Source organism: Rhinolophus sinicus, linkage group LG02 (assembly GCF_036562045.2).
Source record: "Rhinolophus sinicus isolate RSC01 linkage group LG02, ASM3656204v1, whole genome shotgun sequence".
Lineage (NCBI taxonomy): Eukaryota > Metazoa > Chordata > Mammalia > Chiroptera > Rhinolophidae > Rhinolophus > Rhinolophus sinicus.
In genome coordinates, this window is record NC_133752.1 from 33,470,666 (window position 1) to 33,492,182 (window position 21,517).

At 31.6% G+C, this 21,517-nt stretch overlaps 1 protein-coding gene across 1 annotated transcript in view; it reads left to right on the plus strand.

Moving 5' to 3' along the window:
* The window catches only part of TACR3 (tachykinin receptor 3), a 55,361-nt gene that overhangs the window by 1,634 nt on the left and 32,210 nt on the right, over nucleotides 1-21,517 (plus strand). The window contains exon 2 of the mRNA XM_019738891.2: nucleotides 20,018-20,206. Within this exon, the coding sequence (XP_019594450.2) occupies nucleotides 20,018-20,206 (189 nt within the window). The remainder of the gene's footprint in view (nucleotides 1-20,017; nucleotides 20,207-21,517) is intronic.

A 21,517-nucleotide genomic window follows, 5' to 3' on the forward strand; every position in this document is an offset into this window, starting at 1 on the left:
ACGCACTACTTTACAGCTGTTTAAGAACTTTTTAGATTCTTCATCTGTAGTAGGGATTCTGAGATAGTCAAGCAACAAAAAAAAGCTGGATTGACCTTCAACATTTGTTCTCATATTTAAGTTTTGAAATTTCTTTATGTATTTGCTTTCTCATATTGAACATGAGAAAATATGCATGTTTGTGTTAAGACAATAGTAAATCACCACCTGTTATTGAAAGCTGATTACACTTTAATTCAACCTTATGCTAAAAATGACCACACCCGTTGATTCAGTTTTGTGGTTGGCAGCTGCATGGGGAACACATGGAGACTTTAATTTCAAGTTTCAATATTCTCACCTGTGGAAAATAAAGAGTACTTTTATTACACTAACAAGCCTGTTTCAAAATAAAATGAAGCTTAATATTAATTCTTACTACATTAAGCCACCACTATTAAAAAAATAAGAAAAAAATTTCTTTCCATAAGTCTATCTATGTTTACTATTTTGAAATAGTGAGTACAGAGGTATTTATCAACAAATCTTGAGAAACTATTTCAAATACCAAACCCAGAGGGTTAAACTGAAGGAGCAGTGGTTACTTGCCACTAACTAGGATATATAAGCACAAAATCACACTTTTTTACAGTCTTTGAAACTGTCAATCATCCCTTACCCCTTTATCTCTGATCTTCCACGTGTGTCTCACGTCTTCATTTTTGTAGGGACAGAAATAAATGAAAAGAAGCAACAAAATCAGCCACAAATTGGGGAACAGGTGAAATTGCTTCTAACCTTGATGTACCAAGATAAAAATGAATGTTCTTTTGGTTTGAACGTCTTCCTTTTTGTTTTGTCTTGTTTTGTTTTGTTTTTTTAGTTTTAGGTTTTATCTTTTTTATTTCTTGTAAGCACATGGTTTTTAATGTGATCAAGAGAAGTATTAGCATATCATGTAAAATTCTCACAATCAAAATGTTAGTGATGCATTATGAAAATTGATGAAAATTTAGTATGTGTGAAATTGGTATTTCAAGTAAGAGGAAAATGGTTATTTTTCCACTTATTTTCTGCCAACATTTATACAAAACCTGAAATGGTCTTGGAATTATTTGAATGGCTAATATACTGTTATTTCATTACACTCACTGGTTTGAAATTAATGAATACTTTACTACCTCTTTACTGGAAAACATTCAGTCACTAAAAGTATACAATATTTATGGAGCATACAATTTGCAACAAAATTTGAAGCATGCTCAGTTCAGTTCTTTTTAAAAACTGTTATTTAAAAGAATACTCTTATTTGAGCAGAAAACTGATAAAAAAAAATACAGAAATAGAGAAAAGCCTGTTTAAGATCATCTTTAGAATGAAATACTATACGAATATAACAGTTATTAGAACTCTCAGTAGTTCACAAGTCCACGGAATCTTTCTGCAGTGGTGTCTTATCAAACATGAAATGGAAAAACTTGTTTCTGCAGTTATTTTATAGACTTAAGTTTGCAAGGTAGACCCTTCTGAGGAAGTTCACATGAGTCATGTGTGCCTTTGGTTATGGTCACATGAACTCCCTGCACCATATAGAACATAGTTAATAGTATCTGCTCATAGAAATTATATTTTCCTATATAACTAATACTTTCTTGAAATAAACATAAAGGTTATATAACCCCTAATTAGTTCTTTTTGATAAAGGAATGCATCATTTAGACAGCATTGTGAACACTTGGCTTATTGAATTACGAAGGTTTTCTATCCCTATTTAATATAAACTAAATTGTATCTTCCCAGTCCACATGGAAAACATATCCAAGTCACTCTGTTCCTCTGCCTAGAATCAGAAGATCCTCTGAGCTTGAAAAGTACTTCTGCTTTGACTCAGGCACATCTGGCTTCCCTTTAGCTGCAGCAAAATGCTTGCAACTGCCTATGACCTTAGGAATTTTAGACCTGAGAAGGATTTTAGATGTTCCCTTCTGAACATCTATATTTTACGAATGGAGAACCTCAAGCAAATAGTCCCATATTCTGTTGAGTAAGAGGCATTGAGTTTTCCTTAAAGTGTTTGGCACTCCATTCTGCACTGGGAAAACAGCTTGCTTTCTATTTCCACTTTTATAGACATATAATATTGGTAATTCTACTAAAGATTTGAATGTGAGGTCACAGGTTCTGGTCTTATCCTGAAACATGTTACCTTCTGCTTTATCGGACACTCCTGCAAAACTGTGGTTTTATTGGCCAAAAGGCCATCTTTCAGTTCTATATAGTCCCTTCTTGCATGGAAGACTACTTCACCACACACACACACACACACACACACACACACACACACACGAATTATTTGTCAATAAGGAGTCACTTTTTCTCTCCACCATCCTCCCCAAATTTGCCATTTTGAAATGTAACATTTAAATGTAATATTTATCTAAAAGATGTGAAGTTTTCCCAAGATCATGCAACAGAGCCAATATTCAAACAACTGCAGTCCACTCTCACGCCCATGCTCTTCTGAACCTGTACATTATCATGGCTGCAAAGAAGTTGTGATGACTCCAGGTATTAATTAGACAGTTATTTCTTCAATTAAATTAGAATTTAGCACGTTTATGCTATATGTCTTACATGTATATTAGCACATTACACATATATTACCTGTACTTTAGTTGAGAATGTACATGCTAGAAAATTATTAATAGAACAGTTAATATAAGACAAATATTGTCATTTTTATTCATTTGTGACATGTACCATTTGATATATGAAGATATTAGAAAATAGAAAATATTTTTTTTCCATTTTCTAAGCACATTTTTCAGATTAAATTAGAAACCCTAGGAAAGTTTATTAACATAGAGTAAAGGATAATTTCAAGACACATAGTCCAATATTTAATTAAAGAATTTTTAAAGTGATATTCACTGTTTCTTACCTGAAAATCTTAAGGAATTAAATATGTTTTATTTAATAATTCAAAAGTGTTAACAAGGATAGCAAAAAAATACTTTACATTATTCAAATCCAGAGACAAAACTAACATGTATAATTATTAAAAGAAATATTTAATCTAACTGAACTAAATTACATTTTTTAGCCAAATAAAAATTGACCTTATATTCTACTCTTTATTTTTTAATTTATTTAGGAAGATTCTTTTACATAAAACTAACTGTCATGCAAAGTACTCATAGAACCTCTATTTCTTTTGAAATTTACTATGGGCAAATAAAAATATACAGTCATAAAAATTGTGAGGCCTCAATCTGGTAACAAATTATCTAAATTTGTTCTGGTAAATTTTATATCACTGCTACAAATATTATGGATATAAACACTTTGGTCAAATTTTTAAACCAGTCTTTAATTCTACTTACTGCCTTAAGCCAATCTCTTCATTTCTCTCTACTTTAGGGAAAGCTACTGCTCATACAGTTAGTATTCTTTATTTGTCTTACAGTAAGACTTAATATTTAACCCAGCTGATGAATAGGATGAGTTTAGCCTAAGATCAACTGCTTTATCTTTACAGTCTTTGCAAAATAGTAGCTAAAACTTATGTTTTGGAAAAGATTACTATTAGGAAATTCATTATCTTTGTCTCTTTATACAACTTGTAGGTCTTATTCAAGGGTTTTAAAATACATCATTTGCATCCACTAAAATTAATACTGTAGTAAGCTGTGAAAGTTCTGTTAAAATAATAGCAAATTCTTATAAAATTAATTATGAGCCCATAGTGAACGCAATAAATATATATATATATATAACTGAATGGATGAAATGCAAGATTATCACAGAGTAAGGTAATCAAAGTGGCTCATATATAACTAGCAGAACTAGAGTTGATATTATTCATCACAATAGGAAACAATATTTAAGAATATTTGGATATATTTGAGAATATTTGATGAATAATTTCCTCTAATAGACTTGTAAATACCATGAAGATAGGCTCATTTTGTTCTTAGTTATCTTTGTGTCCTATGCCTATCATAATCATACTGGCTCACACATAGTAAGCACACAATCCAGATTGCTGAATAAATGAGCCATAAGAGTAATCAAAGAAAATTAAAGTGATGAGACATACTTTTAATTTATTAAAATTGGCAGAGATTGGTAAGTATGTAGTGACCAGGGCATTTTTATATATACTTTTAGATTGAACCTTATGAAATTGCCATTTTTATAGTTTATAATGTCAATTAATATTTTGTATGGCATAACCTAACAGTTGGATATATATTGTCAAAATTGTTTCAGTAGTGCAATTTGCTGACATGTCCAAGGGTATTTTTTGAAACAAAATTTAAAGAACTGAAAACAACTAAAAGTTACAACAAAAGAAAATTATCAAATGAATAATGGGGCATCTAAAAATAAAATTCTATGTAGAAATTAAAAAGTCACATACTTGAATATACCATCAATTCTCCCAAGTCTCCAGGTACATGTGTATAAACGTGGTAACATTAATATGAATAACTATATTTTTTTAGTCTGTAACCTTTACTTATAAACCATTTCCTGCTAGATTCCCAATTATTTCAGAGTCCCTAGGGAGGTCTGATGAGAGTTCACTGGTAGTCCTCTTTAACACTTCCATTCTCCCCACCTCACCTGGCCAAAACGAAAAAACAATGTCAACTCTTTGGTACAGAGCATGACAGTCTGTATTCCAAATAGATTTGGAAGAATGATCTTGTCCCTGATCTTTGCTCCATTAACAATTTCTTAATGACCAGTGTCCTTTCATCTTCTACTTGAAACTCTCTCTCCCTGGGGCTCAGCTCTAAATCATGTGTCCAGGATGATGAATTGTCCATTCCTCTTCTTCCTTATGCCTCATGGCTCTGAGTATAAATTGTTTTTCTTGAAGCTTTGCTCACTGGTACATTAAATACTAAATGCTGCAAAATAGACAACTGGGGAGTGCAGCCCCACCACTTCATTAGACACAGTCAGGGTCTGAATCTCGTTTTAGACTCAGCAGGATCTCTAACACTTGAGGCATTTTCAGACCATGGGTTTAACTGTCTGATATGATTCTATATGTGCAATAGGTAGATATGGATTTGATATGCTCTGAACGGTGAGACATTGGATAATTTTATTTTATTTTATATTTTTGTTTTTTATGATTATCTACAACAAAATGCACTCCTTCAACATGAAACAAAATAAATTATTAATTAATTAAAGCTCTGAAGGTGGATGGTGGTGATGGTTATACCACAATGTGAATTTACTTAATACCATTGAACTTGATACTTAAAATATTTAAAATGGTAAATCTTACATATATTTTACCATACTTAAAAGTTTTAAAATTATTCATTGATTAAATAAATACTTTTTAAAGACCCAATAATGACTCTGAGATACCTGCCCAACAGTGTGGACTCCAGAAGATAACAACTTGATTAAAATTTATCTAATTTTGTAGTAGATGTTTTATGACAACATTTTAAACATATTTTGTAGGCTGAATTAGAAACCATGAAGACATCTCTGACAAGAGAGTACTATTAACATCATAATAGATTGTTTTGTAGGCTGTGACATCTTTTCCCTGGGAATTGTATAAAGATATTTCCCCCTTGTGAAGTAATTTAAAAACCTGCCTAAAAGTACAGGGGGATAAATAGCTCAATGTTTCTATTATTTAGTTTGGTTTGTGACACAGGTCTTTAAGTATTCAGTGAAGTCGCCTATTCTGAGCTTGTGTTATCATCTATGAGATTTTGTGGTTTTTTTACTTCACATCTGTCCATTTATCAAGGTTATTTAAAACTCTCTTTTATGCACTCCTGTAAATAAGAAAAATATGTATATGATTATATAACTAAGCAATAGTGGGCTGGAGCTGGTTTAGACTTACTAGGGGGAATCAGTTGTGTACATTTTTTCCCAATTTTGTATCCAGTGATGTTACTTTGGTGGCTTGAAATCATGGTAGGAGTATTTACATCACAGAAATCTGCAAACACTAAAAATCAGGAGTTTTCTCTTTTTTTCCTCAGAATGCTTATTTACCAACAAACGATTGTAGTCACTCACTCAATAGTTATTTATTGAGTACCTTTCAAGTACTAAACATTGTATAGATATGGAGCGCACTGGAATAAACAAAGTAGATATGGCTCATACCCTAGTGATACTGTAATTAATATCTCTAGCTTGAACGCCTCAAGCTGGAGTCCTGAATCCAAACACCTTCACAACTTCACCCTTCAGAATCATTAGGCATCTCAGACTTTACATGTCCCAAACTGAATTCCTGACATTTCTCTGAAACTTACTCCTCCTGCAGCCTTCTGAGCCTAAGGTCAAAACTCTTGGAAGTACTCTTGACTCATCTCTTCTTTTGTACTCCATATCCAATCCATCAGCAAATTAATGACTCCTACTTTCAACATACAAGTATATGCAAAATCTAACTTCTTAAGATGTCTACTGCTGCCTCCCTGGTCCAAGTCAACATCATCTCTCACCTAAATGGTTCCCATACTCCTACTCTTCTTCCCCTTTAGTTTATTCTCAATGCCACAACCAGAACGATCCTGTTAATAATGATCATATCATATATTCCCTCTACAAGTCTTCCAATGGCTCCACAGTTCTCTCGGGGTAGAAATCAAAGTCCTTACAATAGTCTAGAAGAATTTCTAATAAGCAGTCATTTATTACTCTGACCTCATCTCCTTCTCACCACTCTGAGACTACTCAGCTCCACATTGCTGATCTCTTATTTCATCAATATACAAGGCGTGTTTCCACCTCAGGATCTTCCGCTTTGTGTGAAACACTCCCCCTCCAGATGCCACAGCACCCAGTCCCTGCCCTACTTCTAGACTCTGACTACTTTAAATTACCTTCTTTTTATTATATGTATCACATTCTAAAATACCATATAATTAGATCATCTGTACAGTTTGTTTGTTTGTTGTTGATTTTTGGTCTGCCTGCCCTACTAGATTGTAAGTTCCATGAGATCAAGGCTAGACCTGTGTTTCAGTTAAATAAATGAATAACAGGCAGTGTCCATAGTAAGTATGAGGACACATAGCTGGGGGAAGCCCATTTACAGTGTTAGAGGAGAAAAACACAAAAATTGTAGAAGCATTTTAAAGTTCTTTATTTTACAAAAGAATACAAAATATCTCCTAATAAATCAGCTATGAGTAGCTAATATCTAAATAAAAGTAAAACATTTAAAATAAAACATTTAAAATTAAGTTGTATATAGATACAACTTAATACATGATTAGCATATTAAGCTACATCATCTATAAAGAAAAAGATTTGGACATTTTCAAAATAGTATAAGGAACAATTTTGAAGAAATCCAAGTACTCACAAAATTGAGTGTTTATATTAAATAAGTACTATTAAGAACAATTCAGAATTCCCAGATAAACTTACTGAATTTAAAAGATGTCACAGTACCACGTGTATTGATTTTTATACCTTCAAATTGAAAGGATATATGGAGGTAGTTTTTTTTTTTTTTTTCCAAAAAGCAAACTACATGGTGTAAAATAAATTCAAAATTCTTAAACATCATGTTTTCATTAGTTTAAAATATTTTACTCCTTATATCAAATTTTTTTCAACAAAGATGTACATAATCTAAATTTCAAGTTGAAGGTTATATTATTTCAGAATCAAAGAAAACTAGTGTAATCCAATATTACTTTTTTAAAGTAGTAGATTAAAAAGTCTTTCCTATGTAAGAAATTACTGGCAATCCCCATTCACCAATTATAGAACCATTGCTGATGAATATCTTTAATGAACAGGAGTGAAACAGGTCTCCTTAGAAACATAAAAAGATACCAGTTTTAAAATTTTAGCAGCTCATAAATAGAACACATATGCTGAAGATTTTATTATAATATATAACATATATCAAGGGTGCCAAAAAAATGTATATAAGTGGGCACGTTAATCAACGTTGCTCAAGCAGTGTTTCACCTAGACGCTAATCAGAAGTGTCTAGATGCTAATGGTAACCACTTTGAGCACCTCCTGTAATTGCAGAAGTCAACCGTGACTTGTATTCATCTTTTGGTATTGGTATATATTGACTGTTACAATCTTAATACAGTTTTTTTCTTTCTTAAAATGTGTATACATTTTTTGGCACCCTCTGTATGTATATAATATACACAGTTGACCTTTGAACAACATGGGTTTGAACTGTGCAGTTCCACTTATACATAGATTTTTTAAATCTGCATTTACGCTAAGTGAAATAAGTCAGACAAAGACAAATACCAAATGATTGCACTTATATGTGGAATCTAAAAAAAACAAAACAAACAAACAAACAAATGAACAAACAAAACAAAACAGAAATAGACTCATAGATACAGAGAACAAACTGATGCTGCCAAAGGAGAAGAGTGTGAGGGGATGGGTGAAAAGGGTGAAGGGGAATCAGAGGGATAGACTTCTAGTTGTAAAATAATTAAGCCATCTGTTATTGGGGTGTAATGTACAACGTGGAATACAGTCAATAATATAACTTTGCACAGTCATAGATGGTTAATAGACTCATGAAAATGACATCATAAGGTATATAAATGTTGAATCACTATGTTGTATGTACACTGTAAACTAATATAATATTGTATGTCAATTATAATAATTTTTTAAAAAATCTTTTAAGTGGGTCCGCACAGTTCAAACCCATGTCTTTTAAGGGTCAACTGTATTTTTGACCCATGGTTGAGAATCCACCTATGGGGAGGGCTGCCTTAAGTTATACGAGGATTTGCCAATTTTCAGTTGCATGGGTAGTCAGCACCCTAACCCCTGCATTGTTGAAGGGTTAACTGCATATCATATATTTGCATAAACAGATTAACAATTCTATATGCACAGTTCTCACTTTGCACAATTTATAGTTACTAAGATTTAGTTATATAACACCAGTCCCATCAACAGCATGGCTAAAATTTTCATTACCATATCATATTAGCTCTGTGTACTTGCATAAAGTACAAAATTAGCTGCTAGCTCTTGAGTCCATGAATTGCTACACAAATAACAGACATACTTCATAATCAGTAACCAATCATATTGCCTTTTTCAAAATCTGTTACTGATTGGTCACTGATCAGACAGCACAGCACAGCACATGGTTTCATTGACTCATTGACTTAGAGTAATAAACTCAAATGACAGAATGGCTAATTAACAGAGGGACTTGTCAGCAAAAATGAAAGTGTAATGAAGTGACAACACTGAAAGTAATTTTCCAATCACACAGTTAGCTACCTCAAGGTTGTGAAGATTCAGTTCTATGTTTGTTTTTTACTGATAGTTTTATATCTCACATTTATATATGATCTTTTTGGAGATACTTTTTGTTTATGGTATAACAGTATAATTCATCTATTTGCATGTGGATATCCAATTGTCCAGTGCTGTTTGTTAAAAGACTGCAGTTTCCCTCTATTGAATTGCCTTGACATATTTGTCAAAAATCAATTGAACATAAATGTAAGTGTTCATTTCTGGACCCTTGATGTTTCTGTTTCATTGATCTATATGCCTATGTTTAATGCCAGTACTACACATCTTTTTATTTTTATTTTTAAAATTACAGTTGACGTACAATATTGTATTAGCTTCAGGTGTACAACATAGTGATTAGACATTTATATAACTTAAGAAGTGATCACCCTGAGAAGTCTGGTACCCACCTGATACCATACATAGTTATTACAATATTATTAACTGTATTCCCTATGCTCAGTACTACACTATCTTGATCACTGTAGCCTGGTAATATGTTTTGAAATATGGAAGTTTAAGTTCTCAACTTTATTCTTATTTTTAAAAATTGTTTTGACTATTCTAGGACATTTGTATTTCCAAATTATTTTTAGAATCCACTTCTTAATTCTGGAATTAGAATAGGGATTTTTATAAGGATTGTGTTGAATCTTTTAATCATTTTGGGAAGTATTTTCAGCTCAAAAATATTGAGTTTTCCAATCCATGGACATGGACTGTGTCTCCATTTATTGAGGTCTTTCTTTTAGTAGTTTTCAATGTACAATTCTCAATTCTTTTATTAAATTTATTCCTAAGTATTTTATTCTTTTTGGTGCTATGAACAGAACTTTAAAGTTTATTTTCAGATTGTTAATAGCTAGTATATAGAAATTGATTGAAATTGTATCCTGTGATCTTGATGACCTTATTTATTAATTCTAATGGGTTTTGGTTTTTGTGGGTTCGTTAAGTTATTCAATATGGAAAATCATCTAATCTGCTAATAAAAATTATGCCTTTTTCAATCTGATGCATTTTATGTTTTTCCTTTTTTTTTCTTTTTTGCCTAAATGATTACCCTGTCTAGAACCTCCAGTATAATTTTGAATGGAAGTGATAAAATTGGGCATCCTCGTCTAGATTACAGGGGGAAAGAATTAGATCTTTAACAATTAATTATAATATTAATTGTAGTTTTTACTAATGCACTTCATCAAGTTGAGAAAGTTCCTTTCTATTCTTAGTACATGGAGAGTTTTTTGTATGAATGGGTGTTAGATTTTGTCAAATGCTTTTGCCACATGATATAATCATGTGGTCTTTATTCTTTATTCTATTGCTATGGTATATTCATTAATTGATTTTCAGATCAACCTTGAATTTCTGAAATAAATCCAACTTTTTTTCAAGATGGATAATACTTTTTGTATGTTCCTGAAATTGTTGTTTGCTAATATTTTGTTTAGGATTTTTGCATCTGTATTTATCAGCGACATTTGTCAGTGATTTTTTTTCCTTGTGATATCTTTGGCTTTTTTTAAATTGAGGTATAATTGACATATAGCATTGTATTAGTTTAAGGTATACAGCATGATTTTATATTTGTTTACATTGCAAAATGATCACAATATGTCTAGTTAACATCTGTCACCATACATAGTTACAATTTTTTTTATTGTGATGAGAACCCTTAAGATCTACTCTCTTAGAAACTTTCAAGAATGCAATACAGTATTATTAATCATAGTCACTAAACTGTACATTGCATCACCAAGACTTATTTATTTGATAATTGGAAATTTGTACCTTTTGACTTCCTTTGGCTTTGATATCATAGTTCATAATACTAACCAATACAATGGATAAGACGGGTTCCCTCCTCTATTTACTGGAAGACTTTGTGAATAGTTGGTAATACTTCTTCAAATGTTTAGACAAATTTGCCAGTGAAACAATATTTCCTTTGTGGAAATATTTTTACTTACTAATCTTATATTTTTACTTGATACATATATTCAGATTTTTTTTCTCTTGATTCAGTTTCAGTCATGTTTCTTTTTGGTGAATTCTTCAATTTTACTTCAGTTTTCTCGTTTGTTGGAACATAGTTGTTCAGAAAGACTTGGAAGAGTTATGGCTCACAAAGAAGAAAGACTATTAAAATAAAATTATCTTACATTGTAGATGTGTTGCAAGAGGACAGAATAGCAACTCTTACAAAAAAATGAATAGCTACTTTCTCATTTCTCAGTGTATTTCATGTATGAATCGATCACTGTCTAAAACATTTGTCTCATGCCATTTTCTATCTACTTATTCTGTTTTATTTTTCTTCATAATATTTACTAGTATCTCTTTTGTTTATATTCATAGCATCTAGGATAATGACTTTATATATTTGGCACTCAATACATATTTATCATATGACTAAATGAATGAATGAGTAAAGGCAATTTTTTAAAACTTTGCCTATCATTTCTTATCATTGAACAATTTGTGCTCAAAATATAAATACCTTAGCATAATAATCTCAAGACCCATCCATGTTGTCACAATAGACTTTAATTTAAAAGGAATAAAAAATACCTTAATAAAATATGACAAAAAACATAATTAAATAGAAAAATATGATGAAAAAAAGCCTTTCTTCCCCATCATTGTTTTCCATTTGCGCTGTTAAATAAGCATTTATATCATCACAGCTTAAATACTCAACTATTTGGAAATCCTCCTGCTTGATGGGTACCATTATCTCTATGAGTTTAAAAATAATATAGTGGAACTACCACTAGCCACTATTTACTTCAGAAAGGAGTTTGATTTGGTATAGATCCATATTACACAAAACTGAAGGAAATTAATTCCTAGTGTACCCAAAGAACTTACAAAATCTCCAAGTGTAACATTGAATATTTCCATTTAATCACTGAATCACTGAGAACTATTTGCCCTTATTGAAGTTGCATAGAAAATCTCATTACTTTCTACACAGGACATTATTTTAAAAGGAGAGATTTAGAGAAATAACCTATACCATACTACCCGGGTGGAATAAGTTTCTGTTGAAAAGCCAGGGACTATATTAAAAGAATTTTTTTTAATCCTTAGATCACGATTTTGGAATGAATTTATTTTTCTTTCCTTGCCAATCCGAAGTACCTAAGAACCATTTTAAATAAGTCATTTTTGTTTGTTTGTTTTTGTCTCAAGCTTACCACTATAGCTGTTTCTTTTTTTGTCCCAAGTGTTAATTTCTTTCTATTGAACATAGTTTAGCATAATTTGGTTGAGTGTCTCCTGTGCCTGACATTCTCAGTCTCTTTATATAGATTGTGTCATTTAATGTTATTTAACCTTATAATCATACTCTATGTTATGTTTACTATTTTCATTTAGTAAAGTTAAGAACACTATTCCTTTTAAAAAGTGTATATGTGCTGAAGTTCTCTTTTGCAAACAATTATTCACTCATCCATCTGTCTAAATATTCAACAACTATTTGCAGTCACTATCCAACAATCATGTTGACTGTTATACTTTGTTAGGTGTTACACAATACAGAGAAGAATAAATCAGTATCTCCAATGAGCTAAAAACAAAGTGAGAACATAGTGTTATTGGAATACGTAGGAGGTAAAAACTAACTCTGGACAAAGAGAAGGGCAAGAATCCACAGAACATTCTGTAATCTGAGAGGAAATTAAAGGACAGGTAGAAGTTTTCCAATTGTAGAACTTTAGAATAAAGTAATCTATTATGTTCTGATTTCTAAATTATTTATCATTAGAGATGCTTTAAATAGCAGACACTAATCTTTAACATTGAGTTTTATATTGTCAGTATAGAAAACCACTTTTAAATCTGTGTCTGAAATTTTGAGGAGAAATCGTTTCATGTAATGCTCACCGCATTTTTATATAAATCATTTTATAGTTACTATAAATAATTAGAATTTAAAGATTAAATGATTTATGTATAAAACTCTGAGAATAGTGCCAGGTAGATAGTAAACATTTAACAGGTGTTAGCAATTATTGCTTTTATTGTAAAAAAACAATCTAAATTTATGTTTAGATTTTTTTCCCCTCTCTGTGCTGTACAGAAGCTGGACTTCTCTAGTGCTTCAAAAATCTTATGCGTTCTCCAACCTCAGGACTTGTGTTCCACTTTCTCTTCTAATTCCAACTTCATTCTAATTAATTCCCACTTATCCTTCTAATCTTATGCTGTTTCCTTAGGGGAGGCCACACCTAATTCTCTTCCATCATTTCAATCTATACCCCTCAGGTTAGGTCAAATTCTCTCTTTTATGTTTTATAATTACTAGTACATGTCCTCATAACATCATAGTGTATACAATGTGAACAGTTTTATTCAGCAGAATTCCCAAATGATTGGGCTAGACAGGTTAGCCTAATGAGGCTAATGAGAGATGGGGGACTAGGCTAAACTTCTCAAGGGATTGTTAAGTGACAGGGTCACCCATGGTGCATGTAGGATTTTAGAAAATGCCAGAATATAATGTGAATATAACAAAATGAATAAACTCAAGTTTGGAAACATCAGGATAAATAATAATGGTGTATTCTCACTTCCCCTAAACTTGCAAATCCAATACAATTTTGAAATCTGAAATGCTTTCTATAATAGGATTTCTTGTGGAAATGACAGTACAACTTTGCATCCAGGTTCACACGAGGTGAGATGAATATATTTTATACAGATTCAAGAATGGAAACAAAGGGAACCCAATAGGTCAGGTAGGAATTTTTAGAAATCATGGGGGAGAGTACTGAACTCACACAGGCCATTACACTAAAGCTCCAATGGAACTTGAACCTAATATCCAAGAGGCAATGTTGTCCCAAGAGACATTTAGGCAACAATTTCTGACATATTTTCTGATTATTTTAACAATGTATTTCTGCATTGGACTCAGAACTCCACGAGAATAGGAACCACACCTATTTTGTTCATCAGTATAGCCAAAGAATGTAACACAATCCTGGAAAATAGTCGGCATTCAAAAAATAGTTGAAAATAAATAGTTGATATTTAATAAATAAATAGTGAATAGATAAGCCTAATTGCTAAATTTATCTTTTAAAATAATTTCTTATTTTTAAATTACATTTGACATACAATATTATATTAGCGTCAGGTGTACAACATAGTGATTAGACATTTATATAATTTACGAAGTGATCACTTTGATAAGTCATTACCCATCTGATACCATACATAGTTAGTACAATATTAATTACTATATTCCATATGCTGTATTTTATATCCCCATGACTGTTTTTATAACTGGCAATTTGCTCATCTTAATCTCTTCCCTTTTTTCTCCCATATCTCCAACCCCTTTCCCATCTGGCAACGATCAAAATGTTCTCTGTATCTATGAGTTCATTTCTGTTTTGTTTTGTTTATTTTGCTCTTTAGAGTCCACATATAAGTGAAATCATACGGTATGTCTTTCTCTGACTTATTTCACTTAGCATAATACCATCTAGGTCCATTTATGTTGTCACAAATGGCAAGATTTCATTCTCTTTTATTGCTGAGTAATATCCCATTGTATATATGTACCACATCTTCTTCGTCCACTCATCTATTGATGGACACTTAGCTTGCTACAATATCTTGGCTATTGTAAATAATGCTGCAATGAACATAAGGGATGCATATGTCTTTTCAAATTGGTGTTTTGAGTTTCTTCAGATAAATACACCAAAGTGGAATTTCTGGGTCTTTGTTTGTTGTTATAGCCTTTGTTTTAAAGTCTATTTTGCCTGATAAGAATTGTTACCTCAGCTTTTTTTTTTTTTTTTTTGGTTTCCATTTCATAATTGCTAAATTTAAATTGATAGCATATACAATGAAAGTCAAATACTTTCACTATTTTTGTATTTTATTTTTTAAACATAATTTTCCTAAATGTCAATGTATACATTTTATGTATATAAATCAAAAACTTTGAGTAGGTGAATAAGTGATTTGTTTTTTGTTGGATAATATTTTGAAGTTCTTACAGTACGTGTACATGCATATTAATGCAGTCTTATTTTCATGAATGCTCATTCACTTTAAAATTCATTGAGATAATATTTATAATTAATTAATTGACTCAGTATTAAGTTCATTTAAACTATTTATGAAAAGGCAAACAATAAAATTTGTCTAAAAAATGCAATTTCAAAAACAGTTTTATTTCTATTGAATTGTCAAAATAGAAAATGCCCTAGAACCAAAGTCCAGAGGTTGAAATTTTATGGGTCATGAGCAGCTATTGCAACTAATCTGTATTTTGCACAGACGATAACCAGACAGTATTTTATATTTGGGATTTACAGACTAACACATTGTCTGCTGTAGCCAGAAGCAAATTGGAAAACAACTATCCATACCACTTCAGGCAAATATTCTTTGCATGGTTAATATAATCAAGTAAACATCTGAAGACTGCACTCTGTCATCATGCCAACATGTTAAAATGTGTAGACGCACACGAAGATCCAGAAACAGAACTTAATAAAAAAAGGTTATCAAGAGGGAGAAATATACCACACATCAAAACAATTACAAAATATAAAAGTTTTACTTATTGTGAGTAATGTCAAAAATCTATTGTGCAAAAGACATCAAAGCAAAGAGAAAACACTCCTTCAATTATATCAGAAAAAAGTAAATGGCAAAGGAAAGTGGTTTAATATTAAAGTGGAAAGGAAAACTGTTAAAAATGTCATTAAAAATATGAGCTTCCGATGGATGTTTCTGAGAATTTCAGCATCTATAAAAGAAACTAAAGTGGCTTTAGAACTTGTTTAAGTGATGTGCTAATTGGTACAGCAAAGAATTCAATCTTTGTTTTTAAAAATGCTGTTATTTATGAAATGATCATACTCAGGAGACTAATATATTTGAGAATCTAGGGAAGAAAGAATGGTAGTGAGAAGCTCAGACAAAAACTGGGAAAAGCTAATGTGATCACATCAAAGACACATATTTCTTTAAAGGGAGAATAAAGTACTGACAATCATTTGAGTGAATTTATATCTTGTATTCCATTATTTCTTCTCAAGGTCCAGGGGATGTTTATCTGGATGAGCCTAAGAATCCATTTTCTTTATGCCTACTGTTGAGCTAATTATTATTGCTGGACAGAGTCACAAAATAGGAAATTCTGAGACCACAAGGAATTCCTAATTACCCATTTCAAAGTGATCTTCAACAGTGCCTGCAAATCTGCCTACTTCTTTGGCCAACAGGCTGTCCCTTTCTGCAATGTTTCAGCATTTTTTTAATTTTCCTCAAACCATACTGTAATTCAATCTTCAGTTGTAACACTCTGTTTCAAGCATCACAATCATCTCTCACCCACACCAAAACAACAGCCAGGTAACTTGTTTCCCTGCTTCCATTCTTTTCCCCCGCCAGTTCATTCTCCAGACTAAAACTGATTATTCTCCTTCTCTGATTCAATCACCTCAGTTACTTTCCATTAAACAGAAATCTGAAACCTGTGCTACATTGTCCCAAACCACTTTCCCCCTTCACTTTCTGTATTTCAATTACAGTAGCCTTTAATTACTCAAGTGCACAGTGCTTCCCCCACCCTTATCCATCATATAGGTTTCCTAGGGCTGCTGAAATAAAGTACTACAAACTGAATGACTTAAAACAACAGAAATCTATTGTCTCACAGTCCTGGAAGCTAGAGATCTGAAATCAAGATGTTGGTAAGAGCCATGCTGCCTCTGAAACCACTAGGAAAATACTCTCTGTCCTCTTCCTACTTTCTGGTGCTTTGCTGGCAGTCTTTGGCATTCCTTGGTTTGTAGAAGCATCATTCAATCCTCCATCTCTACATGGCATTCTCTAAGTGTTTCTCTCTGTTTCCAAATGTCTCTTTTGTACCACTCATTGTATTAGGGCTCACCCTAATGACTTCATTTTAACTTGATTATGTATAACTACTTAAGACTATTTCCAAATAAAGTCACATTCTGTGATATTGGGAGTTAGGACTTAAATACGTTTTTTAAGGGTCACAATTGAACCCATTAAAACCCATCATTAACACAAGAGTTTTTCACATGCTGTTTGTTCTCCCAGAAATCTTCTTTGCAACCCTCACCTCTCTGTCACCCTTCCAACTCTCAACCCAGAATGACTTTATGTTAGGGAAGATGGATTCACAATCCAAATATGTTTTCCAGTAAACGTATTCAGTTGGCCATATATCTTGCCTTTGTAACATTCATCATATTGTAATCTTACATTTTTTGGTGAGATTTTTTTCATTAGCATGTATCTATTTCACTAGACTGTGAGCTCTGTGAAGGCCAACTTTTCTCACTGTTGTATCACTACAGTGTCTAGAATACCACACTGGGCAATTGATATGTGTTTGGCTGAATAAATAAGTAAAGATCAAGCCAGAAATGACAAAAATGTCACCTTGAAATTTTAAAATTTCTACTTTTACTGAAGTGTTATTGAGAACTTGTTTCCTTATAATAGTCTACCAGTAAGGATACAATTTCTCTATCATTAAACTAATTGGCTTAAAAAATCAATGTGAGATTTGCAGTTTATTTTGAATTATCCATGCTACAGAAGCTGTGTAGGACTCTAACCCTGCTCATGTCACTTAACTTCTCTTTTTAGTCTCAAAAAATCAACTGTATAATTATCCAAATTGCAATCATAAATTCCAGAGCAAGAACAAAAAGCAAAAGATTGTGATACAGTTTGAGATATATTCAGTCCAGTAAAAAAAAATTATATTGATAAGTGCTGTGGTTGATTCTGGAAACACCCCCAAACAATAATTCAATATAATGAGAAGTATTATGGTAAGTTATAATTAGCAGCATTGGAAACAAAAATGCCCAACTACAATTACTGCCCTTATACTCGTATGTTTCACTTTTATTTTTTATATTACTTGTAAATGCTTTTACTTTCATAAGGCAAAATGCAACATCTCATTCTTTGGAATATATATATATATATCTACCATATATATTTTTCTTCTTTTCCATGATTCCTTAGGTGAATGGTTATATTCAAAGCTACAATCTATATCTACATGGCAGAACTGGTTTAGAATTTCAGCTCTTACCATCTGGGTCATTTTGAACAATTTGCTTAATTTCTCTGAGCCTCAGTTTTCTTTTCTGCAAAGTAGAGATAATATTACTTGATTGATTGGATTATTCTGAATATTAAACATAATGTATGTAATAAATTGCCTGGTCATGGTTAGCAATCAATACATTTTCTAGTATCATCTTCATCAACATAAGTATGAGAAGTGAATTTTAAACAGTTTTCAGTTTCAAACACATGCATTTTATATTTTTTCTATGGTTTACTTTATTTTCTTAAACCAAGGTATTATTTTTATAATTATTTCATATATCCAACATTCACTATTACCTATTAACTGTCGTAGGTAATAAGTTAAGACTATTTTCTTAAAGTAAATAACAATTAAGTTAATATGAATAGTATATAGGTAAGTTAATTAATTTTAGTTAATTAATTAGATCTACTGAAGATCTAATTCTGCCTAATTATTACAAAAGCACAAAGCAATAAGGAATAAATTATCCTCATTTTGAAGTATTTATTCTAGTTGTTAAAATGTTTTTGGCTTGAGTAATACTCATTCTTTGATGAAAGTGTTGCCTTTGAAAATTTTGCATAAATCAAAATATATTTGAGAAACATAAAATAACCAACAGTAAAAATAAAACAATTTAAATAAAGTGTTTTATTGATAGAAATGCAAAAATATGGTTAATTTGTTGTACTTTATTTTCTGCTCTATTAGCCATAATTTGGCAATTAGCCATATTATCCAATTTAAAACTGGAATTATCCAATTTAAAACTCTCAGACATATTGCTACTATTTTACCAGGTGAATAAAGCTTGACTTTTGTTACCACATTCAGAGACTAAAATTTACCCAAAAGTTGCACTCTAAAAATTATATGTGTGTTTTTTAGAGCCTGAAGTATATTTTTATAACAATTATGTTATATATAGTTACACAGACACTGTGACGATTTTCATGATGCAGTCTGAATTCAATTTTGGAGGTAACAGGAAGGCATATAACCTCAATCACCCTTTCTTCACTCTTATCTGAATCCTGAACTTGTGTCTTGATGCTTTAGCTGGAAATGTTGATAGTATCCTTCATATTTGTTCCTCATCTTTGTCAATTGTATACTAGATATTATCCATATTATATCTAGAATTTTTTTAAAAAAATTAATCATACAGAAGAAAAAAATGGAAGTCTTGAGGTACAGAATTCATATTTTTAAGCACTTATCATTCACCTTTCCAATTCCATTCAGCAGACATTTATGAATTCTGATCATGTGTGAGGAACAGCACCAAATAATCAATATCTTTCACTTACATTATTTCTATTGATCTTGACTGCACCCCTAAGAGGTGGGTATTCTTATTTCTATTTTTAAAATAATGAAGCTGAGGATCAAAAAGGTTAAATAAATGATAGAATAGGATCTGAACCTCAATTTGCCTGATTCCTAAGATTATGCTCTATCATTCTACGCGGTTTCTACACAAGCAAAATCCTTATCAACTTGTTTACCAGAAGAAAGGTAACCCTGGCCATTGAAACACCTTTGAAATTCCTTTTTAGACTTTGCTAACAAGAGACCAACAAAATGGTTTTGTTTGTTTTTATATAGGTATATGGCCATTATCGATCCCTTGAAACCAAGACTGTCTGCCACAGCAACCAAGATTGTCATCGGAAGTATTTGGATTTTAGCATTTCTACTTGCCTTCCCTCAGTGTCTTTACTCCAAAACGAAAGTCATGCCAGGCCGTACTCTTTGCTACGTGCAATGGCCAGAAGGTCCCAAGCAACATTTCACGTAAGTTAATTCTCTATTATGATTTTCAATTCAATTTATCAAACACTTAAGGACTATAGGTTGGGAGCAACAATTAAGCAAATAAGACATAGACATTTCTCTCAAGGGCTCTATTCTTTCTCTCAAGGGCTCATTCTTTCACTATGTAAAAATGCTATCATGTAGTATGTTATGGTCAATAAGTAGGCTTAAGTTATAAAGGTTTCTAATTCGAAAAATGTGATAACTTCTATATGAGATAGCTCTGTAAAGTTTCCTGGAGATGATCAGCTCACTGGAGATGAAAGCAATGCACCACGGAGAGGAGAGTTGTTATTGATTGAGAAATGAATGAGAAGGGTGGAACTGAAGCCCAAAGGTGTCAATTGCTCTTTTAAGAAGACCAGCTGAAGGGAAGGGGAGTCCTGGTAGATTCTTGGTTCTTGGTTGTGTTCTTTTTTTTTTTTTTTTTTAATGTTAAAGAAACTTAAACACTAGGTTAGAAAGGAAATAGGAATACTATATGACAGAATTTGGAATTCATATTTTGGACCGACCTTAGGAAAAGCAAATGGAAAAAGAATTGTGCAAGTGTTCGCATACTGTGTTTTATTCTGATCATTTAAATTTTATTTGAATACATTTCCTATTTAGTGACAAATTTTTCCCTTTAAAAATAACAAGTAATACAAATATAACGGTCATCTATAAAAGCATCCATTTTATCACACTCTGCTCTATCCAGAGTCCAGATTTTTTTAATTAGTTTCAGGTATACAAAACAACATAGTGATTAGACATTTTTATACCTCACAAAGTGATAACCCCAATAAGGCTATTACTCATCTGACACTGTAAATAGTTATTACTATATTATTGACTATATTCCCTATGCTATACTTTACATCTCCGTGATTATTATTTTTTAATTATAGTTGACATTCAATATTATTTTATATTTCAGGTGTACAGTGTAGTGGTTAGACTTTTATATCATTTATGAAGTGGTCCCCCAATAAGTCTAGGACCCATAGTCCAGAATTTTAAAAACATTAGGAAGTATTTATTGAAGGAAACACAGGCAGCAGTTATTAAACTGAGTACTGCATTCTATTCATTATTGCTAGTAAATCTTAGTGGTATAACAAAATAAAATTGATTCTAATAAAAAATGAAATTATTTTTTGATTGAATCATTTCCTCCAATGATTTTAAGTCAATATTTAATAAGCTATCAGGAAATGGGAAAGCAAGGAGGTTTAAGACACAAAAAGACACTGATATTGAGAAGACTAGTATACCAAACTCTTTAATTACTTTAAAGCCTTCCTA